At 53.4% G+C, this 24245-nt stretch overlaps 1 protein-coding gene across 1 annotated transcript; it reads right to left on the reverse strand.

Moving 5' to 3' along the window:
* Positions 1-5717: 5717 nt before the first annotated feature.
* Nr5a1 (nuclear receptor subfamily 5 group A member 1) lies at positions 5718-22538 on the reverse strand. The gene is made up of 6 exons (XM_027423650.2): positions 22437-22538; positions 22192-22333; positions 19463-20091; positions 15137-15256; positions 13021-13168; positions 5718-7065 (listed from the first exon to the last, which is right to left on the reverse strand). The coding sequence occupies exons 1-6, from the start codon at positions 22536-22538 to the stop codon at positions 6818-6820; spliced, it is 1389 nt and encodes a 462-aa protein (XP_027279451.1). The 3' UTR covers positions 5718-6817.
* Between the last annotated feature and the right edge of the window lie 1707 nt (positions 22539-24245).

Here is a 24245-nt window from a genome sequence, read left to right on the forward strand (position 1 = left end):
AGAACAACGGCAGATTCTATAAGCCCACTTGAAAGACAAAGAAACTGAGGCCTCAGAAACTCTCTGATGTTGGGCCTTGAGGAACAGCTTGGAAATGGCTTGTCACCCCAAATACCACCACTAGCGACTCTGGGTGTCCAACCAGAGATGGGGCTTACCCAGGACTCCTATCCCCAGGGTTCCTAGCAGGGAAGTGGGCCTGGGCCCCTGATACAATAGCTGGGTTTAAGTACTTGGGCCTCAGTTTCCTCACCACTAATCTGAGAGTAAAGTTCTGAGTGGAATTTTAGGGAGTCTGATAATGGGGGCCCAATGCGGGAAAACACATTTCCTGTCCTAGCCTATGCATAATTCATCAACTCAGGGTCCCCACAGCCTTCTCTTTCATTACAGGAGACCGGTGAGACTGGAACAAGGGACCAGCTAGTGTGATGGGAAGGGTTGAAAACACAGCAAATATTAGGACAGGGTAGATGGGAACTGGCCCCAGGGACCTTGTCCTCAGCACTGGAAAGCTAGAGCCTACAGGCTGGTAGACCTCAACACCAAGGCCTCTTTGGGGAGGAGCAAGGGCACACCCAAGGCAAAGCAAACGGGAGAAAGGGCCTATCTCCTTTGTTCTCTTTCTCAGGCTGTGGAACTGACAGCATTCAGGACTTCAGGTACTGCTCTTCCTGGGTAGACCCCACCCCTCGACGGCACTGCTCCAGAATGGAGTGATTTGAAACAACCATACGGGACCTCTCTGGAGAGAGGGACTAAGTGGGTGGAACCCTTTCTAGAGCTGGTGCTAGGCAGAGAGGCCATGATCAAGCAGCCTGCCTGTCTTCCAGTCCCTGATCCCTAGCCCTGCCTCCAGCCTCCACCCTGTGCACCTTAAAAGGGTCCTTAATGAAGGGCTCCTTAAAAGCCATTCCAAACCCTAGGGCAAGGGCTTTTTCCAACCCAGTGTCCAATAAGACATGACAGGGGGCCTGTGGGCAGCTGGATCAGGTTGGAGACTCCTCAGGCCCTACCCAGGTCTTAGGGTGGGGCTCACCCTAGAGGATGGTGGAGACAACCACTAGCAATAAACCTCATTGACCCCGAGTTCCCAGTTTTAAACCAACACTGCCTAGCCTCAAACACTATTCCCAGGACTGGAAGAGAGGCCTGTTTTCAGAACTCTTGCTGGGGCTAACTTAGTGTCCAATCCCAGGTCCCCTCTGGCTCTGGTATAGTAGCCAAGGGAGGAGGCCAAGGCATCCATGGGAGCCGCAAATAGGCAGCCAGTGGTGCAGCAGGCTCATCTGCAGATGGGGCTTGTCATAGGGGTGAGGTCACAAATCTAGGCTTAAGGCTGCCTTGGACGGTCAGCTTCTGGTCTGCTAAAAGGGGCCGAAGCGGCCCCGGCAGGCCAATTGTGGGGCACAGGGCTAGGCAGGATCAGTGCGGGCAGCCACCCAGCACCCAATGGGCCCAGCGCCCCCTCCGCACCACCCCCACCCACCGGCACAGCAGCCTGCCAGAACAAGAGCCACTGCAGCGCCTCTGTGCTCAAATGACAGAGCCTTTGTCTCTGCTGAATGGGTGCGTTGCTAGGGCTGCACGTAGCAACAGAACCGCTTCCACCCTCTGGACCCCAACCCTAGTCCGATGATCCCTGCTTCTCTTCCCGGCTCCTCCCAGTCATGCAGCCTGGAAAGGGGGGAGGGCGGGGGAGAGAGGGGCTGCTGGTTTTACGTCCTTTCCAAAAGCTCTGGGACCCTGGGAACTTGCACGCTGGGAGCATGCAGGTGTTCTAACGAAGGAGAAACTGAGTCTCAGGGAGACATGAGGGGCAGGCCGGAGTATCAGGGTCTCCTGCAAGCCTCTGTTCTCAGACTAATCTTGGCCAGCTCTGCCAGCCCCTGCCCAAAGGGTCATGTGAGTTCCTCACAGAGGTTTAGCGGGCATATGTAGGATTTTCATGAGTTCAATAGCCAGAGAACCTCAGCTCATCCTTGGAACCCCAGACTGAATGAAGTGCACAGTTGGCAGCCCCCAGTGAGAGAAAAGGCGTTAGTCCAGCCCTTCCAGTCCTTCTGTCTGTCTTGGACAGACAGACATCTTTCCCAGATGTCCTCTGCAGTGTCTGGTAATAAATTAAGTGCTTATTACCTGGTGTGTGTGTGTGTGTGTGTGTGTGTGTGTGTGTGTGTGTGTGTTTGCCTATGCTACTTGGGGGTCCTCCTGGAGTGGGAGGGGTAGAGGTGCAGGGCTATCTGTGAGGAAGGGAAGCCAGATAAGCTGCCAGTTTGACTTTGGGATTCTGCCTTGTCACCAAGGTTGGTAGTTCTAGTCAGCACTTTACAAAACATTTATTTAGTATGTGAATGTGCCTGGTTGTGTGTGGAGGTCAGGGGACTGCTTCTCTGGGTCCGTTCTCTACCCTTCAGGCTCTGGGCATAGAGCCCAAGTCGTCAGGGTTTGTGGCAATTGCTTTAGCCCCTGAGTCATCTCCTCTGCCCAAAAGTTAGCCTGTCCAGCATCTGCATTGTCCCTGACCTAGGCTGTGTTTCCTCACTGCTTGAAGACCACCTTCACCCTAAGTGGCAGACACTGTCGTCTAAGTGCATGGGCAGTGGGTGTGGTCCCAAACACTCAGGTAGTGTTTCTTGGAGGTGCCAGGCATCTCAGCTCATGGCAGCAGGGATTCCCTTGGGGGTGGGTGAATGGCAGCTGAGGAGGAGCCTGTCTGGAAGTCAAAAAGGAAGCAGGCCAGGACACCCATCTCTTTGAAGCCACCAGCCAGGTGCTCATTTCTTTGAGAGTAGGATGGACTTCAGGGCCAGGGGAAGCAGAGATGTGTTGGGCTCAACATTGGGCCTGATGTTGGGGTGGTCCGAGACAGGGGCCAGAAAACAAAGGGCCCAGACTGGGCCTTTGTACTCAAGGTTGCCAGCACCATCCAGCCTGCCTCCCTGAGGCTCCAGAGCTGGGTTAGGGTATGCAGGGCTCAAATGAGAGGACATAATGCGTGAGAAACCCTCAAGAGCCAGTGAGGCACAGACAATACCAGGGGTTTTGGTGGCTTCCTCTCCCAACCCTATGTGGGTTGCTCCTGGGACACAACTTCTGGGGAACATTGGCTCAAACACGAAAGTCCAGGTGTTCAGGCATTTCTTTCTGGGGATCCTGGATGTGGAAGATTTTGAAGTCCTGTCTGTCATTTATAGAATGGGGAACAGCAAGCCCTCTCAGAAGACCTGTGATACAGTCTTGTGCTGGTTTTGGGCATGACACCCTCCGTGCATGTCCATGTCCCTGACATGCACAGGGAATGTCCGTTGTAACCAGAGACATGCAGGGCTGTAGACACAGAGGAAGCTGTGTTCAAGGCATTGAAGACTCTGGGTGATTCACAAGCAGGAAGACAGTAGAGCCCTGCCATTCACTGAGAAGGCAGGCAGAAGCCAGGAGGGTGAAAGGCTTGGCCAGTGGCCCCTTTTCCTGGAATGCCAGCCTTGCTAAGGATCAGCAGAATGCATACTCAGCCCTGGCAGAACTGCCATGGCTCAAGGGTGGAGGGAGGGACATGAAAGGAGGTAGAAGGAACTGGGTCCAAGGTGGCACAAAACCATCTGCACTCTCTTCACATAAGGCCCTTTGGGGCTCAGGGAATAGGACTAAGGGGGTTTTCCAGTCCCTTCATCCTGCACCTCTCTTCCTCCCCCCACACCCTCTGGGCTCCAGCCAAATACAGTCAGCTGGCATCCCTCTCTTCCTTTTATTGTCACACTGTTCTTTCTGCCTGGATTGCCGCTGTTTCTATGAAACTGGTCAATTCCTAGGCACCCTTCAAAACCCAATTTGAATGACCCCTCAGTCATGATGCCTTTCTGTGTGAGTCAAACCAAAGACTTTCTTCTCTCTGGTTCAATTAAATAATGGAACACATTTTGTTAATCTTGTTAAGGCAGTCTTCTTTAAGCCTGGACATTGCCCTGGGACAGGAACAAAGCAGGAGAGGAACATATTTTCTGCCACCTCACTCTAGAGGAAGTACTTTTTTAGTTGTTTTAGAGACCCTGGGTGGACCAAGTGTGGTCCTAGATTAATCAGGTTGGTTAAAGTGGGTGGGAAAGTGGAAGTTTGCACAATGTCTGGCCCCTCCTAACCTGTGTGAATGTGGGGAAACCCACAGAAGTGGCTTTGAAGATAAGGTCCAACAGGACCTGAGGTGCTAGAGCAACAGACTCAGGTGTTGGCCAAGCTCACTTCTGCCACCTAGTGGGATGGAAGGGTGTGGACTCGTTAGCAAGGGTGGGGACACGGCAAAGAAGAAAGGGAGACCCCAGGGTTGGAATCTGTTTCTCCACACTGTTGGAGAAGAACTCTTTTCCTGAATTACACCCCTGCTGGAGCTACTGCAAGGACAGGGAGCTGAGGGAGGGCATTCTCGAGGTGTTCATGGAACAAACGCTTTTTCAATATGGGGGCAGAACTAGCGTGGCAGGGGGAAATGACTTGAGATCCCAGAAAGTCACAGAATTTTCCAAGCCTTGTGTACTCTGGGGTCCTAGGTGCAGGGTGGGACCCAAACCCCAGTTGTTCCTGCTGTCTCTACACTCTGGGCTCTCCAATCTTTTCTTTTCTTTTTCTTTCTTTCTTTCTTTTTTTTTTTTTTTTTTTTTTTTTTTTTGATTCGGGGTTTCTCTGTGGCTTTGAAGCCTGTTCTAGAACTCGATCCGTAGACCAGGCTGGCCTCGAACTCACAGAGGACTGCCTGCCTCTGCCTCCCAAGTGCTTCCACCTCATTAAAAAAAAATTTCAATGCTTATAGTACTTCCCACAGACCCTCTCCCAGGACCTCTTCCACATTTTTCTCCCAGCTTTGTCTTCCTTAATTTTTATAACTCACTGAGTCCATTTAATGATGCCTGTATGTGCATGAATGTAGGGTCCTCCACTAGGTCACTGGAGTATGGGTAGCCCCCCAGAGCTCACATCCCTGCAGAAATCTGACTCTCCTTCCCCCAGAAACCATCGACAGCCAATAACTCCTTAGACAGAAGTGGAGGGGGTTCATGAGCTCATGCCCCATTTATGCTGGACTGGGCTGGCTTGATCTCATGCAAGTCTTAACAGTGTGTGTGTGTGTGTGTGTGTGTGTGTGAGAGAGAGAGAGAGAGAGAGAGAGAGATGTGAACATACAAGCACTCAGGCCAGAGGACAACTTACGGGAGTCAGTTCTCTTCTTGTCCATGTGGATTCTAGAGACTGAACCCAGGTCCTTTGGCCTGCCAAGCACCTTTACCTTCTGGGCCATTTTGACAGCTCCCCTCCCCAAAGGTTTGAGCTGAACACAGTTTTTATGGTAGGCAGACCATCACAAACACCCAGAACCTACCCCAGGGACTACACTTTGCTTCAGAATGCAAATTCACAAATGCTACTGGAAACTAATTGCAAAATTTATTTCAGGGCTGCAGGGGTGCAGGGGCTTGTAAGGGCACTTCTTGTTTCGGAGCAGTTGGTCTTGGCCTTGGCAGGGGCACACATTTCAGGGGCAGAGGTGGGGTCTGAGGCAGGGTGGTGGAAGGCAGGAGGCAGCCTTGTCCAGCCGGGCAGGCCTAGCATAAGCTGTAAATCTGATATGATCGCAGGAAGGACAATGGATGCCCAGTCTGGAACAGAGGATGGCTTAGGTCTTCCCCCCACCCCACCCCACCCTCAGTGTCTGGCCCTGAAAAGAGACTTCCAGGATACAAAGCAGAGGTCAGGCAACTGAGGCCAGCTTCTAGAGTTGTGGCAGGAGACCCAAAAGGATGAAGCCATGAGAGGAGAGACTCCTCAGCACTGCCTCCATCTAAAGACTCCTGAGTCCTCCTAGGTTTCCCATATCCCCACCTGCAGGGACTCTAGTGGAGCAGGCAGAGGGCAAGCAACAGCTCTTCTCTGGAGTAAGGTGGGGTACATAAAGATGACCCGATGCCACCCTGACTCTTGGAATGAGATATCAGGAGAAAAAACTTCAGTGCTAATCCCCACATCCCAGCTCAGTCCTCAATCTATCTCCTGCTGTCTCTCTCTCTCTCTCTCTCTCTCTCTCTCTCTCTCTCTCTCTCTCTCTCTCTCTTTCCTTCCAAGGACTGTCTAGGGGAAAGGAAAAGCAAACACCAAAGAATCCTGGTGACTACAAACTTACAAATAAGTACCAGCCCAGCCAAGGTACAAATGTTGACAACACCAGACTCCTCCTCCCTGGGTGGATAGGAAGATGATTACAACAAAGTCTTTTTTCAGGTAATGAATCAGAATTAGACAGGTGGAGAGCTGGAGAGGGGTCTTTGTACCTGACCCAGTCTCTTGGTACCCTCCAGGGAAGACCCTACCCAATTTAGCAAACTCAGTTTACAACATTGGACTTCCTTCCCTTCTTCAGGGGAGTCTAGAGACCCTCCTCTGCCCTCATTTATGCTGTAGACCTTCCCCTGCCTCTGATTACAGGAGAGAGGGAAAGGATGACCTCTGACCCAAGGAACATCCAGGGAATCCCAAACCTCCTCCCGGGACTTGTACCTCAGATGCCAGGAAAGAATCTGGGGGCAGATGGAGGAAGGAGTGGCTAGAAGCCACTTCCTTGGGGCACTCCAAGTGGCAGGTTTGTGCCAGTGGCTGGTGAAGGCAACCTGCCCCAGGTAGTCCCTGTCCATCTTTGACCCACCATCCCAAGCACACAGCTCCAGAACTCGGGGGCAGGGGCCTAAGGACAGGACTCCTGGATCACCTAATGCAATGAGTCATTTGGAGGCAGTGGCATCCCCACCTACTGCCTGTTTCCAGGTGCCCAGGCTCAAGTCTGCTTGGCCTGCAGCATCTCAATGAGAAGGTTGTTGCGGGGCATCTCATTGCCCAAATGCTTGTGGTACAGGTACTCCTTGGCCTGCATGCTCAGTGCCCTTACTTCCACCAGGCACAATAGCAACTGCTGGAATTTGTCCCCGCAATGCGGGTAGTGACACAAGGTGTAATCCAGCAGGGCAGCGTTGGCTTTCTCCTGGGCATCCTTCACCAGGCTGTGGTTGTTCAGGAATTTCACATCTGCAACGGGAGCAGTCCATCACCCTCCAGTCACTGTGCCACCACCAAAGTTGGGCTGACACTGTCAGCAGTATTACCAACACCACATTCCCAGGGGATACCAAACCTATGGGTACAGAGACTGCCATGAGCCTCTCAATGGCAACCTCCCTATCTCCACCCTGGGACCAGCACATCACTGACATCATTTTGGTTAGTTTCCTAAGCTTGTGCTTCCTTTGATTTTTTTTTTCTTCTCTTTATTTTTGAGACAGGGTCACATAGATCTCCTTCGTTGGCCTGGAACTCACTTTGTAGACCAGGCTGGTCTTGAACTCACAGAGACCCACCTACTTTTCCCTGTCTCCCCAGTGGATTAAAGGCATTTAAAACACCTAAAAATCCCTGTTTTATCACCAGTATGGTCACCACCATCACCAACCAGTAAATCATATCACTAGCTCAGTCATCACTGCTGCTGTCACTATGGATACTTGACAATCACCAAGATCATCATCAACAGCAGCAGGTGCATGGCCAGGTGTGGTGTTTACACCTCTCCATTTTCTCATCTATAAAATGAGATGCACTGGTCCCTCCAGAAATGTAAGGTACTGACTCATGGGAAAACACATCAAAGTCTAGCTGTGGCTAACCCCCTAGCCCCCAGGCATGAACATCACTGTCAAAAGGACCTGTCTTGGGGTGTCAATCCCATGAGTACTCTGGATATGCCCTGGAAAGAGACTCCATAAATTCAGTCCTGGGGTTCTGGAATCAGCTTCTTTGCAGCACTGCTCATGGTGAGGAAGAGGGGCCTAGGTGGCTGTGTGCCAGTTACATCTGGGGAGTTGTAGAATGAACAGACCTAGAGCACATAGAGCCATGTTGAAAAGTGGGGTGCAGTGGGAAGTGAGAGGCAACAGAAGAGCTGGAAGTTTTTAAAGTAAAGCCATTCACATAAATTTAAAATGGTGCTGAAGTGTGGCTTAAAGTAGCCTGTCACACACAGGCCCTGGTTCTCTCCTCTATGCTATCAAAACATGAAGGGAGTGGGAGGAAGGAAGGCAGGCAGGCTAGCTGTCACCACACAGACATGCTGTGTGAGAACAATGGTGACCATGAAGCTGTAGTTAGACATGGAGGACCAGCTCGCTGTTACAGAGAAAGGAGCAGGTGGCAGGAGCTGAAGTGTGAGCAGAGCATCCTTGGGCCTTAGTCCTGGGCTAGACACAAAAGAGGTCTTTGGAGCTGGTTAGGAGCAGCAGCCCTGTGGAAGAGTGCCTCTCTATTCGGCATAAAGGTAACCTTCCTCAGAGAAGGGTGCTGGAAATGGGGTGTTTGGAACCTTTCCTTGTTGGTCAGCTCCCAGCTCCCAGCCTTTTTTAGCTCATGCCCTACCTAGAAGTTTAACATCAGCCCCAGAGCCTATCCTGGCCTCCCTGAGCTGTGGCTTCCAGGGGGTCAGAAGATGGGTCACTCATCTGCTTTGCTCCCTTGATGCACCCCAGTCTTTCCACTGTGGGGAGTTGGGCCAGCATGCGCTCTTGGCCCTCTAATCCCTCTTAACACCCACTGCACCAGGAAAGCTGAGGTGCCTGGCAACCCTGATCCTTGCCACCCCCAGCACACCCCCTGGGGCCTGTGTTGTTCAAAGATGGATTTAGGGAAACCCGAGCTGGGCCTGAGTCGTATGGCAGGATTTGGCAGCTGCTGGCCTCCACCCTGGCTCCCATCACCCTCCAATAAATGAGCCAGAGTCATTTTCTTCCTCTACTCCCTGGGATAGCCACCAGTTCATGAGACATCTTTATGTACTTTAGAAAAAAGCTCCCTCTGGAGAGATATACCTAAATCCAAGCCCAGTCCTTCCCTGCTTCAGTGCCCCTGTACAGTGAAACCAACCCAACTGTACATAGCAACCCGACTCTCTAGCCTGGCTAGCTTCACTGCAGTTAAAGGTGATCATAGGAAGTCAATCCACCAAGTTGGTCTGGAAGCAAGAGATGCCTACTGATCCCATCTGTCCTTGCCTCAATCTTTTCCCCATTCCAATCCCATCTCTGTTCCATCCACTATCATCATCATACTGTCCCTGGGCTAGTCTGACATTCATAACAGGAGAAAGATGGGATCTATCTCAAGGCTACCCAGTAAAGGCGTCCAGAGGGAAGAGTCAAGGTGGAGGAGGATGGACCAGGATGTTACTCAGATAGTGGGGTAGAAAGGGTTGGGGACACTGGGGCTGAGCCTTCCTTGGCTTTACCAGGATTTACTGTTCTCAGCAACAAGCATCAGGGACTCAGGCTGACAGTGGAGTAGAAGGGGGAGGGTGCAAGACAAGGACAGCTTTCAGGGACAGCCCCTCTCCCAGAAGGCCTCTGGTCTCTCAGCTCCCACAAATAAAGACCTCCATGAGGTCATGGATGAAGGCAGCTATAGGGTTGATGGACACCAACAGCATACATAGTGGGTACAGTCCAGAGCTGGGATCACTTGGTGGGCACCCTGATACCTAGTACCCAGCCCTGTTCATCCCCTTAAACATTTAGACCACAGGGGGTACATCACAGTGTGTCTAGACCACCAACGAACACAGGGCAGGATTCAGACCCAATCCTGTTTGATTCCAGGAGCTTCAGGGCAGGGAGGGGCTGGGAACAGCTTCCTCCAGACTCTGGGGCACTGAACCAGATTCTCTCCAAACCATAGGATTTGCCTAAAAGTACCATCCTGGGTCCTAGGTCTGACTTTAGAACTAACTTCTTCCCTACCCAGAAATCACCTCCCCCTATCCCCAGTCCCAAGCTGGTTGTGGAGAGATGGCATATCCCATTGACCCAGAACAGCAGTCCCTTCACATGTCAGGGGCTCACACCCCAGTTCTGCAACCAGAGACCCCCTCTGAACCTCAGTTTCCTATCTCCTATAAGATGGAGCAGGTCAGGATAGGGATCCTCACTGAGTTCCAGCCTGGGGCTTGAGCCTGTAGCACACATCCCTGGAGGCTGAGGTGGGTGGGAGATGGCACTCCACCCTGAGAGCAGCCGCTAGCTTCATGAGCTGGGGGCCCCCAGGATCTCAGAAAAGCCCCCTTTTCACGGTTTAATTGAATATTTGAATAATCCTTTCATTCCAGCGAGGCATAAAGAATGTTGTCCCAATAGCAGTGACTCAGGCAGGCGCCCCCGCGCACAATGGCCCCTCGAGTGGCACTGCTATTCAGTCCGTCTTTTGTTGGCTTGGAGCAGTGGGTAAATTGCAAACGCTTAAGGGAATGCTGCCGTGCGCCTCAATGGGAATCAGGAAATCGAATGTTAGGTCAATCCATTAAGCTTCGATTAAGTCCTCGGCGGAACAATGCCGGCCGGGCCCATCTTCATAAACACTGCGATTGCCAGAAGAGAGGCACTAATTTTAATTAAGCCTCCTTACCTGCCTCTGAGCTGCCCAAGATGCTATTTAGACGCCAAATGGCACCGTTCTGCAGAGATAGGCGAGAAGGAGGCGTGGAGAGGGGGACAGGGGTGGGTGAGTGGGTGACAGTCACTGCCTGGGGTTGAGGCTGTGATGTTAGTTAGCATCACTAACCCAGAGCAGTGATGCTGAGGGTGCCACAAGCAGGCTGACTGGAAGTCCGTGGACAAGTGGCCAGCCCTGCCTTGAGTCCCAGTCTTCCTGAAAGCTCAGCTCTGATGAGGAGTCTTGTGTTTAAGATTCAGGGGGGTCACACACCATCAACCAGATACAGGTGTTGCCCACTGCAAGGCTCTGGGCTCTCTGTCCACCATCTGACCCCAGGCTGCTGCTGGAAGGACCTTATATAGTTATATGCCTTACTCTCAGAGTGGGAGCCATCCCAGAGGAAGGTTCAAGGTACCCAATAACCACAGCCATGCACAGTTCAGCCCCTCTTCACTTTATAGCCTCTTCTCTACTCCCCCTCTGCCCAGAACTTCCAACAGGCTGTCCCTTCTGTTTGTTTCACAAGAACACTCCTATTCACACTGCAAGGTCCAGCTCACATGTACCCACCTCATCTTGCATCCAGACCAAATAGGATTGACCTAACTGATCATACTAGACTGCTTACCTCCTCTCCAACATGGAGTCTCTTTCCAAGGACCCTGTGAGCTAGGCATTGGTGGCATACGCCTTTAATCCCAGCATTTGGGAGGCAGAGGCAGGCGGATCTCTGTGATGAAGCCAGCCTGGTCTACAGAGCGAGTTCCAGGACAGGCTCCAAAGCTACACAGAGAAACCCTGTCTCAAAAAACAAAAAACTAAAAAACAAAACAAAACCAAAAAACAAAAAATAAACTAAGGACCCTGTGACCCAGTGTGCCATTGTTCCCTCGTTCTAGGCTCCAGTAAGTTGAGGTCCTAGTATCACTGCCTCCTGTGCCTCTGATACCCCTAACCTCACCCAATTTCAGATCCACTAAACTGATAACTCAGCCACCATGGCCAGACTTGAGTCCCTGTGCCCAGAGACAATAAAGCTCCAAGCCAGACACAAAGCATGTACTAAAGATTGAGCCTTTAGCCTGGTCTGTTCATTCAGTTTGGTCTCTGGTTCATTTGTATATGGACTTAATAAGGATGATTAATAAAACCATCGGCACACTTCCAAGGGCCAAGACTGTAGTAGAATTGTCTCAATATATCCTTGCAGTATGTCAAGGACACTTACAGCTATCATTTCACACATGGGGAAACAGAGGCTCAGGGAGTGAGTGACTTTTTCAAATTGCACAAAGTCAGAGACTAGAATTAGAATCCAGACAGCCATGCACTTTCACAGCCCCTTCCTGCCCTCCCCACTGTTACTAGAGATAAAGTTAGCTTATGGGGGAGGTCTGAGCCCTCCCAAGCCAAGACACCACTAAGCTTACTGGGATGGAAAGAAGAGCCTGAACTTACCTCAAGGGAGGCCAAAGTCACACTGGACCTAGTACCTTTGGTTGTATGGGAAAGGGGGCTATGGGTCCCTCTTAAGGGAGCACTATGCATGGATGAAGCTCTGACTGGTGCTGACAATTCCTCTCTACTCAGCAACACCCCCCCCCAGGACTCTCCAAAGCCTGGCCAAGGCCCCTAAGGTTCTGCTACACTCCAAGGTGGCAAATTCATGATAGTCATTTTCTAACACTCTGTAGAACCCTACCCAGGCTGAGATTCCTAGCCCCTGATCCCTAGCCACATGGTCATAGTAAGTAGCCCAACTCTGCTTGAGCACTGTGCTCACAAGTTCCCTTCTTCCCTCTGCTTCCAAACACATCCTACTCCCCAGGAGACATCATTGCCAGACTGTCACAAAGACATGTCTCCATTCTGTCCAACCCTGATTTCATGGCTGCTTCCTGGCTGAAGAACCTTCCACCCAACTCATCCACTCAGACTCTCCCAGGGTTTCTGTCCCAGAACTCAGGTTCTCTGAAGCACCCCCCATCCTCGGTGGATCTTGCTGCTATGTATTCCACCCTTAGAAGACACTTGTCTCCCTAACTGGAGCTGGCTCTAAGAGCTGCAGTCTGTATCTTTTCCATTTGCTATGTGGCTCCTAGTCCCTGGCACCAGGCAGGTGTCCAGCAGATGTCTGTAGAATGAATGAATGTACAGGTGAAGGGGTTTAGAGTCAGAACCTGGGGCCCAGTAGTTCACAGAACTAGGGAAAGTAGGGACCTCAGGATGGGAGCCAGGGAAGAGAGTCCTACATGTAGCAGGCATTTAAGTGTGCTAGGTACACAGAGCAGAAGGGTCCTCACCCCAAGAAAGACCAATGCTAGACAACATCTCTGCCCTTGGGACTTCACCCTGAGAAACTAAGCCCTTACCCCGGGGAGCAGCCAAGCCCTGACCATGTACCCTGTACCACTCACTGAAGAAGGGTCCTTCTCCCTTAGGCTTTCTGACCACAGTAGGCCCCCAGTATCTTTGCCACCCTCTGCTGCAGAGCCTCCAGAAGCCACTTACCAAGGCTGAAGAGGATGAGGAACTTGAGACAGACGAACTCCTGGCGGTCCAACTGCAGCGCATGCAGCTGTAGCACTAACTCCTGTGCCCGCAGCACGAGGCTGTGCAGCAGAGAGCCAGCCTGCACTGCCACTGTGCTCAGCTCCACCTGCACCAGCAGAGGGTCGGTCAGGGAGGTGGGCAGAGGGACTGGGCTAGGGTGAAAGGGCACAGGGCTCAGCTCAGGGACTTGGGTCAAACACTGAGCCTCAGGCCCACCATGCTGATAGCCGTTTTGCCAGCTTTGTTCTGCCTGTTGGCTCAAGCTGAGCACCCAAGGCTGGCCTCTTCTTTAGTGGCAGTGGGGCAGGCAACAGAAACAGCAGGGAGCTGAAGGATACTTCATTTACAAAGGGCTGTCGCCAGCCCAGTAGAGTAAACTGTTCTTGTACAGCTAACTGTGACAAGTGCCCTTCCTGGGGCAGGGGAAGGGACAGAAGGGTAGTTCTGCCTGAGCAGAGGAAATGCTGTGTGTGGTCACCATATAGGTATAGGTCCATCGCCACTTAGTGCCCTCTCTCCCTTTCTCCTCCTCCTCTCCCCTCCCCCCTCTTCCGTCTCCCCTCCCCCTCTCTCCTTCTCTCCCTCTTCCCCTCTTCCTCTCTCCCTCTCTCCCTCTCCCCTCCCCCTCTCTCTCCCTCTCCCTTCCCCTCTCCCTCTTTCTCTCTCCCTCTCCCTCTTCCCTCTCTCCCTCTCCCCCTCTTCCTCTCTCACTCTCTCACTCTCCTCTCTCCCTCCCTTTTTCCTCTCTCCCTCTCTCCCTCACTCACCCCTTCTCTCCCTCTTTTTCTCTCCCTCTCCCTTTCCCTCTCCTCTCTTCCTCTCTCCCTCTCCCCTCCCCCCTCTCCTTTTCTCCCTTTCCCTCTCTCCCTCTCCCCTCTCCCTCTCTCTCTCCCTCTCCCTCTCTCTCCCTCTCTCTCTCTCCCTACACACACACACTCATGTAGATATATTCATAAGGCTGTTACCTGTTGGCTGAAGCTATGGTATTCATATCTGCATTCCTACACCCACTCCTGCCCTTCAATGGTCATTCACAACAATGCAGACACACCTTTATATGTATTCATGCTTACACAGTGACAGGAAGCTATGGACACCCACACATCTCTGTACGTTTAGAGTCACACAATCAAACATAGGTGCATGGGTGCATTCAGAATGTTCCTATAGCCCCTGTGTCCTCACTGACATCCCAGGTTCACCCCTTGGGACCGGTGTCCCCATTACTGCTTTCAGCAGCCTGAGCCATGGGAGGTGAGAGGCCAAGATGAGGATGGGGGTGCTGAGGGCCAGGGTAGAGAGCAGGGCCTGAGTCTGCATCATAAAAATACCCACTGTGCCCTCTATTCAGCCTGTGTCCCCTCCTGGGTTTCATACACCTGTCTCCAGGGGTTTTCTTTCTTCCACATCTTTCCCCATACCTCCTCTTGCCACTTGTGGGCTACCCTCTTTAAAGGTGTCTCCAGACCCAGCACTTTTGGGATCCTTCACCCACATCCATTGGCAACCTTAATGTGCCTCCTGTGGGCATTCAGGAATTCGCAGGCCTTCTCCATGGCTTCCCACCCCGTCATGTTGTATTTTCTGCTCAAAGGGGGCCAAATTCTGACTCTGAGCCTTTTGCCTACTCTCTTGTTTATCCATTTGTTTATTAATTCATTCACTCATCATTTATGAGGATGGAGACACTACAGGGGCTTGCCTGTTTATCATCCCCTAGCAATGACTACATCCTCATCTCTCACACTTCCTACCCCACAGGCCCTTAGCAGTGCTCTGAACTGCTTCTCACAGTCCTTGATCCTACTGTTCTCACATGTGTGACAGTGCCAGCTGCTGCCCATTACCTCAGCACCAGCTGACCAACTCTGCCTTATTTTGGGGAGAACCAATCCCACTGTTATCTACTACAATGAGATAACAAGGTTGTCCCACACTGTGGCTCCTCAAAAGGCCCCAGAACACAGAGAAGGATGGCTGATGTGTTTCCCTGAATTTGGAGTTCAGAGTGCCCAGAGGCAGCCTGCAAAGGTCTGGGGTCATGCAGGACTGGGAATTGGAACAGTTCAGTCACCTCCTGCCCAGTGACCAGCAGGATGCTGTCCTCCTTGCCGTACTGGACCTGGCGGTAGATGTGGTCCAACACCAACAGCTCACTCCAGCAATTCTGCAGTAGTGTCATCTGGTCAGCTACCTGTAGGAAAGAGCCATGCAGAGGTCCAGCTGGGGACTTCCTCCAGGCCCCTCTCCCTAACTCTCTATTCAGTCATTGATAGGACCATTGACTGCCCACCTGTTTACTTCATTGGGCTCTCTTTCAGGCCCCAGCTCTGTCTATCACTAAGTTTGTGACTTTACACATGTCCCAGGGCCTTTTGGGACCTCCATTTTCTCAATTATTCAATAATTCAAATGCTTGGAGGTGGCCAGTCACATGTCACACACCCCATAAATCACAGAGATTAAAGTCTAGTACTGTGAAGACCAGCCCTCACCTATTGGCCTGAAGGACCTGTGGCCACAGCTACCCTAGAAGGGGACCTGGGGAAGCTGCAGACACACACAGGGCAGGGACCTGCTTCTGCTACCCATCTCCTTTCTGGGTCAAGAGCCCAGGCCACTGTTTGTGCTGAGCCCCATCACTGTCATAAAGAGACCTAGCCTCTAACTATAGGCTGCTCCCCACTTCTTCTCACATCTCCAGGAGAGATGGTGGCACCAGGGAGGCCTCCTTCTCCATCACCTTTTCTATGGAAAGGCAAAACTCCAGGTTCTGGAACCCTCATCCCTGCCCAGGTGACAGATACTCGTGTTACAGATCATCAGATAGGGCCATGTAGGTAACACCAGATGGAAGATCTTGAAAAATCATAGGAGCCTCTGAGAACTTCTGAATGTCTGGGTAGACGAAGCCTACAGGGCAGTCACAGTGGCAGCAAAATAAATACAGGCCCATGAGGGTAACTCAGAGGGAGGCCAGGCGGGGCTGGGCATGCTCCACCCCCTTCTCAGCCATAGGAGCAGATACCCTTGTGTCCAGATGGAAGGAAGAAGTGGGGCAGGAGAAATGATAAAAAGGAGCATTAGGAGATAAGCAGGCTGAGCCTTGGCAGAAGGCAGAGGGGTCACAATGACCTGGGTGCCCAGCTCTGGAGCAGACTCTCCCCAGACCTCAGACCTGCGGCTGGGTGGCCCAGCATGAGGAGGCTGATCAGCCCTGGGCTGCGATATGGGGCTATGCTGAGCACTCCAAACCCACGTTTCAGTCCTTCACCTGGCCATGCACTTCCCTAAGCCCTGATTTCTTCCTGGTCTGTGATAGGAAAGGGTATGCCTCCCTCTTCTGCATAGAAAAAATCTGGATTATCCCCAAAGGTTCTGAAGAACATGTTGGGCTCCATCTTCTCCTTGACCAAGCAAATTTTCCTGCCATGCTCACCCCTTCCTGTGGGTGGAGAAATGGACACATGGACATCCAACACACACACCAGCAGCAGCAGCAGTAGCTACCAGCACTCTCCACAAAAAAGAGCTGGTTCCCACCTTCCTCTTGCCACCTTGTGAACAAGGTTATTTGCAGTCCTTGCTTGGGGTCCCTAGCCAGCCCAGCCCAGGGTCTGTTGGACCCTCCTCTGGGCTACTACAAATCTTGGAGCCTTGACACTGCAGTCTGCCTCCAGGAAGGGTATTGATGGTGCTGTACTGACCTCTCCCTCAGTGGGCCTCACTGGAGCCCCTGGGGTCTGATCAGTCTGGCAGCCAAGGCCAACAAGCTCAGTAATTCTTCAGGGTCTGACACACCATGGTTGGCCATGGCACAGTCCTGGCTGAGCAACTGTTTATCATCCCAGGACTGACAGACTTACTGTGTCTCAATAAACCATCTAGCTGAGCAATTATCTGCTGCCAATGGGGCCCCTGGGGAGGGAGCTGAGTGGGACACTAAGGGAGGACAGATGTCAAGATGGATTTCCATCACTCCCTCCAGCCTATCCTTCATGGCCACCACGCAGATCACCTGGTGAAGGCTAGTCCACCACCCTTCAGGTAAGACATTGGTATACCACCAGGACCAAAGTGGGTCCCATTTTACAGAGCTCAGGGGTGTGTGGGCCTTGTGTGGCCTTCCCTGTGTTCTTCTGGGAAGGCCTGCAAGTGTAGAGTCTTCATGCTACAAAGGGGGCAGACCAGAAGGGAGGGACCAACATGGATGGACATGTACTGAGCCACGTGTCAAATTTTTCACCTGTTCTAGCTCACCCAGCCTTTACAAGCCTCTAGGAAAATAGTAATTAAGCCCTTCCCACCTTACACATGAGAAAACAGGCTAGATGAATAGTTACTTGCTAAGTCCCACAGGCTGGTGCCCCGACCACCTCAGATGTAGCAGCACTTTCCCACTGGGTCCTGTGTTTCTCCATAACCCAGGGATTTGTTCATTGACAGTCCACATATGTCTTCTAGCCCTCCTGCAGCTTCCTGGGTCCAGTTAATTCTAATGTCTCCAGTGCCCCTCTCAGGGGCAGCTCCAGTCTCACAGCCACAGAGCCCCTCTCCCACCACCTAAGATGTGCCCTTCTCAGAGATAGACAGTGGTCTAATGTGGCATGGTGAGAACCAGCTCACTGGGCAGGCTTGATTTTTTTTTACCTGCATAGTTGTGCTCTGTGACACAGACCTCCAGCCTAGGGACCATGGCTCAAGAAGGGCTGCAAGGGCTAAGTTTGGGCCTCTTTCTCTACAAGGCCCCTCAAAAGCAGTGCTGACTGGGGCTAGGATTCCTGGGCTCCTTTTCACTGGTTCTGGGAAGGGGAAGCAGGAAGGTTTGGGCCACAGAGAAGCCAAAAGCAGGAAAAAACACTCAGCAATGCTGGGACAAAAGCCCTTCCCATCCTGCATGACCCGACCCCCCCCCCAACCAGGAAGGCAGCCAGAGGAAGTGCCCTGCCCCTAGACCCGTGGTCCTGGAAAGCTGGAATGCTCAGGTCCTCCTACTCTCTGTGTAGGGGATATCTGCAGTGTTTTGAGCAAAGGCGGGGGGGGGGGGCATCTTCCAGAGCACTCAGCCATGTGTAACAGGGCAGGTGGGAGAGCCCACTATCTGACCTATGTCCATCTCCTACACCAGTTGGCCTAGAAGGGCCAGTGAGAAAAGTCACCCAACACAGAGACATGGCATGTCCTTGGCATGGAAGACCCTCCACAGTGGAAATGAGAGCCATAGTCATCAGTTCCTGACTCCCAGAGTCCTCTGGGTTAAATAAACCTTGGGGTGCCCCTATAGGGCTCAGGATGCTCATGCTGCACCTTATTTCTCCCCATGCCAGGAAGGCAGTGCCCCCAGCCCATCTGGCCACATGCCCAGAGGAAGCCCGGGCAGAGTGGCGTCAGCACTGACAGCCGCTCAAGGTTGCAGTGGCTCCAGCAGGGAGGACAGCGGCCCTGCTGTTTATAGCTAGTCTCAGAACAGCCAGGGGGGCTTGACCTAACAGGGTCAGGCTTGGGTTGTACCCATGCCAGGCAGCAAAGAGTCTTGGTCAGGATTCTGGATTATGTGTTGGTGCACATAAGGTAGGGCACTAAAGAGTCAGCTCTCAGCCTTAGGGCCTTCACACTAATAGATGAAATGAAGAAGATGAAAAGTTCTTCCTGTGACTAGCCTCAGTTCTTCCTGCTATGTTCCTACTTTCTTTAGCTTCATGTGCATTAACTCTGGTTAAAAAAAAGAAGAAAAAAGAAAAAGATAGGGGAAGGCAGTTGCATGTGGCTAGTTCAAAGACAGGAATTTCTATCTAGTTTTTCTGCATTTGAGCATGCACGCACACACACACACACACACACACACACACACACACACACACACACTTTATCACAGGGGCAGTAGGTTCCTTCACTTTAGCTAGGTAGGAATCAAGCCCACAAACACCCAAAGTCTAGACTCAGAGCCCTGCCTATGACAGCTGAGGGTGGTGGGGATTGATGTCCTTTCTGAATGAATGAAAGGATAAGACGGCTGGATCTATTTCTGACATAGGCTGGGGATCTGGGGGACAAGATGAGTGTTTTGAGGGAGCTCAGGGTCTCAAAGAAAGAGGGAACTGCCTGAAACCCCAACTGGGAGAGAAGCAAAAGTCTTGGAGGAACAAGGAGGTACTGAGAGCACACTAGCCAGGGAGGGGACACAAGAGAGATGGACTGAAGAGACAGGAGAGGGATGGGGAGAGGGCAGTGGATATCAGGAAGCTGCAATCGCTCGGAAGTACCATTGCTGACTGTAGTAGTACCTCCCCCAGACACTGCCTGAAGCCATTGGGCAGGAATGCATATACACACGGTGATGCTGGACAGCCAAGAGGAATGACTAGAGTCAGGGGGCCCCGGGATTTGGGGGGATACCTACCTCCAGCTCCTTGAACACCATGCACCTTCGCGCCCAGTCCACAATGGAGATAAAGGTCTGATCTGCCATCCTGCAGAGGAGGCTGAAGGGGGCTGGCTGGTCCGAGCGGCTTTTGGCTGGATCCTGCAGGCAGCCCACTATTCGGGCACGCACCTGGTCCTCCTCTGGCTCTAGCTGCAGCAGCTGCAGTATGAGCTCTGGTACATTGGGCCCTCCTGAGAAAGGCTCTGGATAGCTGTAGGGTGGCCCTGACTGCTGAGGGGGGCTGGCATAGGGTTCTGGGTACTCAGACTTGATGGTGCGGTTAGAGAAGGCAGGATAAAGGTAGCCAGCCAGAGGCCCATGGGTACCAGGCATAGCCATGGGCAGAGCTGGGGCTCCAAAGTCACCCAGCGGCCCAGTGGGTGGGCCAGAGACCAGGGCCTTGGGCTCAGGTACATGCAGGCTAGGGGGTAGCATATAGTCCGGTGGGGGAGGGGGTGGCGGGGGCACCCCCATTGGGGGTCCAGTCTCCAGCTTGAAGCCATTGGCACGAATCTGTGCTTTCTTCTGCTGCTTCAAGGCCCGGTCTCTCTTGTACATGGGTCCAAACTTGTTCCGGCCACCCCTCATTCGGTCAGCACGCACAGCTGTGGGCAGGAAAAGTCAGTCAGGGTCCACCCTCCTAGTTACCTCTCACAGATCTTTTCCAAAAAGATGAGTCTCTGTCTCTGTCTCTGTCTCTGTCTCTCTTTCTGTGTGTGTGTGTGTGTCTCTCTCTCTGTGTGTGTCTGTCTCTGTCTCTGTCTCTGTCTCTCTCTCTCTCTCTCTCTCTCTCTCTCTCTCTCTCTCACACACACAAACACCATTCCTCCACCTCCATGCAATGGCCTGCTCAGTCCATAGGTGAGAGCCATAGCCTTAGCTTGGCACTCCAGGCTTTTCTCCACCTTCTAGTGACCCCATCTTCTTCCCCTCCTCCCTACTTACCCTTTCGTTCCTCCACTTAATACACCTCCTCACCCACCTTGCCTTCTGCCTGGATCCCTTTTCTTCCTCTCACATTTTCTTTCTCATTGCGTAGCCCAGTCACAGTGTTGCCACCTCCAGGAAGTCCAAGGATTGTCCCAGGCAGAACCCCCTGACCTGCCCCATAGTATACCTCAGACTGGAAGCACCTGGGGTTCAGCTCAGGCTTAGGTGCCCAGCCGAGGACCTCACAGGGAAATGGTGAGAGAAAAGGGCCCCTAGTTTGCTTTGCTCACAGTGGGGGGTGAGGGTGCCAGCTACTTGTTGCAGACTTCTTGATTCTACTAAGCTCCTGTTGTAAGATGACTGGGGCTTCCCCCACTGCCTTCTACTGTGGAGCCTGGTTTAGTGCTGGAGGAAGGGACCTATTTTGCTGACCAGATGTTTTTCTTCTGGCCAAGAATGTGTCACCAGCCAGACTTAACAGGTGCATCTCTGCAGCTCGAGTGTGGATCCAACCCCTGCTCAGACAGGACCCCACCCAAGCTCTGAGGAAAGGGAGAGCTGGAGAGAGGGGTGGTGTTTCAGAGAACTAAGAGCTTGGGAGCCTGCCCGGCACAGATCTTCCTCCTGGGAGGTGGCCAACTTACTTTGCTCCCTCAGGCTGCTCCAGAGGCTTCTGCCACCCACAATGGATAGCTCTCTGTCCTCTGTGGACCTGGAGCTAGGGATGAGGGCCCCAGGTACAGGACAGGGTACCTCCTTCAATCTGAGTCCTTCTCTAGATAGCAGGATATGTCAACAGCTCTCCCAGCCTTTGGGGCCTTCTCTGCAAAAACTTTAGCTGACAGCTGCTGACTGGGCGCTCAGCCCGACTGGGGCCAGCGGGGTAGACACTATGACTGTCCACTGAGTCTGAGTCTCTCCTGATGGGCCAATGCTGTCCTCTCTGGACCAGAACAGGGATAGGAGAGAGGAGACTATAAGCCACTGTTCCCCTCACCCCAACCTTCTCAGAGCTGAGCTAAAAATGCATGGGAAAGGATCTCAATTCCTGCAAAACTTAGATACCTGGACAGATAGCTGCACAGGGTGGACAGTGATGAACAAATAGCAGCAGAATGTGTGATGATGATGACAATCACAGATACTCTGCTGCGCATTTGCCCTCACAGCAAGCAACTCCGGCTTTTTGTAAGCCCCCAGTCCCCCCACCAACACAGGGCAAACATTACTTTTTAGCTCATTATTTAGATGGGGGTATCTGCAGCTCAGAGGGGTTAAATTATTTATTTGCTCAATGTCCCCATCCTACAAGGGAAGAGGCTGGGATTTGAACATGATCAAGTTATTGAGAGCTTTGGCTCTGGCTGGTGTGGGGATATATAGGGACGGGTGGAAGTTCCTCCATCTATTGGGGTTCTGCTCTGTCCAGGAGAAAGGCTTAACCCCTGGAGGAAGGGAGTGCGGAGTCTCAGTGTGCAGCCCATAATCAACTTGCCTCAGTCTCCTGAGTCCTGGGATTGCAGGCATGGCCCTAACCCTAACCCACTTTTGATACTTCGGAACCGAACACAGGCAGGCCCTGCCTGCAAGGTCTCTTCTGGCACTTGCCTCCCTAGTTGCCTCTGTTCCCTGCAGAGCTGGGGCCCCAACATCACGCAGAGGGGCCAATCACCTGGATCCAGAAACTGTGCCTTTCCCCTCAGCCCCTCTCCCAGGCCCGCCCACGGCTCTCTGGGGGGCAGCAGTCAGGGGTCCCAGGTGTGCAGGACTCGCACCTTCCAGGCGCATGCCCACGGTCAGACACTTCTGGAAGCGGCAGAAGGGACAGCGCTTACGCTGCGTCTTGTCGATTTTGCAGCTCTGACTCTCGGTGCACGTGTAATGCTTGTTGTTCTGGACTGTGCGCTTGAAGAAACCCTGTGTTAGAGGAGGGAGTGAATGCCAGGTCCCCGACCCTCGTTTGCCGCTAGCACCCCTACCACCCGCAGCCTAGTTTTTCCCTGCTCCGTTTCGTGCTCACCTTGCAACTCTCGCACGTGAGCAGCCCGTAGTGGTAGCCCGACACCTTGTCACCACACACCGGACACAGCTCGTCCAGGTCCTCGTCATACGAATAGTCCATGCCCGCAGCGTCCGCCTGTGGAAGGAGGAGCGGATCAGCGCGGGCCGACGGCGACTGGCCTGGGTTGCCATGGTCTGTGCTCCAGGGACAGCCCACAGCATCAACCGGGTGCGGGGTTTGCCATCCCAGAGCAGCAGCTCAACCACCCGCCGCGCTCCAGCCCCGCTTCCATGCCGCCTCTGCCGCGCCGGATCCGGGACCCTCGGATTCGATGCATTTCCATCCTGATTCGTTTGTCTGAGAACAAAACCCCGATTCTGAGAAAATCAGATAGGTTCGGGCGCGGGAAGACCGACGCCAGACAACCAGGGAGATGTGGGTCGCGCAGCTGGAGTGATCTGGGGGCCTGACAGAGCTGAGGCAGAGACAAGTCTAGAGAGACCCCAGCCTGTGCTGCACAACGGAGAGGGGGGTCCCGGGCGACGGAGAGAGGAATGCCGAGCTAGAGACATTGCGGAGAGATTCATAGATGGTTGGCCGATAGGTAGATAGGTAGGTAGATACTGATAGATGATAGATTATGTAGATAGACGATAGATAAATGATAGGTGAGATCGATGATGGACAGATAAGGATCAGTAGATAGTAAATAGATGAACGATCAGTGCTGGGTAACGAAAGAGAGAGGATCAGAGGTTCCGAGTGACAGGCCCAACGAGAAAAGCCGTGAGACACAGAGTCAGAGACATAGGGAGAGACACCGAACAACGAGAGACATCCTGGGGAGATCGAGGCCTCCAGAGTGACAAAGACAAGGAGGATAACCTGGAGAGACGGAGGTGCCCAGCGAGAGGGTCAGGGACTGGGAGACAGACTCTCGGCGGGCGGCGGTGCGGGCAGCGAGCTCCGAGGCGTGGCCCCGTGGAGGGACAGAGGCCGACCCGGAGAGGCAGAGAGCCCTGTCGCCCTGCGGCTGGGTCCGCAGACAAAGCCACGCAGCGACGGCACCCACCGGCGAGCCCGGGACGTCGGGCCGGGAGCAGGTGTGGAGGGCGCAACGGGGTGATGGGCGCGGGGCGGAGACCTCGGGCGGAGACGGTGCGGGCTATAGAGGCTGGGGTGCAGGCTGCGGGAGACCTCAGGCGGAGAGTCCAGATCCCGAGAGCCACGGCCCGGGACGCGAGAGCAGTACGACGTCGGCGCCCAGTCAGGCCACTCCCGCGAGCAGCGCCCCGCACCTTTGGGCCGCGCCGCTGCCCGCGATGAAGCCGCACAGGGGCGCAGCGCCTCCCGCCTGCGATGACGGCCACTTGGGCCGGGGGCGGGGAGACCGTCCCGCTCTGCCCCCGCCTCCCCGCGCCCGCCGCCCGCTGGGCCGCTCGAAGCGCACCTGGGACCCGGGCCCCTCCGCCGCACTGCGCGCTGCGCGAACCCGCCGCGCGGGGCCGGGGCGGCCGCTCTATAAGTGCGCGTGCGGTATCCGGGGGCGGAGGCGCGGGCCGCGTCCTCCCCACAGCCCCGCTTGGCCTTCACCCTCACCTCCCGGCTCTCTGGCCCCAGCTCGGTTCTCCGAAGCCCACGAGCTCCAAGAGAATTGGGGACTCTGAGCACCCTGGAATTCGGTCAGGTGTCGTGTACAGGGAAGCTTCTGGCCATCGCCTGCGCAGGGAGAAAGCGAGCTCCCGTTTGGCAGTCCAGTTTAGGGTGGCCAGGACCAAGGTGGGAACTCTGGACGTTTTGCAGTGTGGAAGTGGCTAAGAAAGAGCG

This window comes from Cricetulus griseus, chromosome 6 (genome assembly GCF_003668045.3).
Source record: "Cricetulus griseus strain 17A/GY chromosome 6, alternate assembly CriGri-PICRH-1.0, whole genome shotgun sequence".
NCBI lineage: Eukaryota > Metazoa > Chordata > Mammalia > Rodentia > Cricetidae > Cricetulus > Cricetulus griseus.

Excerpts from the sequence above, each read along its gene's own strand:
- Nr5a1 (XM_027423650.2), bottom strand. The coding sequence starts at position 22,538 with ATGGACTATTCGTATGACGAGGACCTGGACGAGCTGTGTCCGGTGTGT. Across the intron at positions 13,169-15,136 it reads TGCTGGTCACTGGGCAGGAG|GTGGAGCTGAGCACAGTGGC; the intron begins GTGACTGAACTG and ends CTGCTGGTGCAG. Across the intron at positions 7,066-13,020 it reads CCTCATCCTCTTCAGCCTTG|ATGTGAAATTCCTGAACAAC; the intron begins GTAAGTGGCTTC and ends CTCCCGTTGCAG.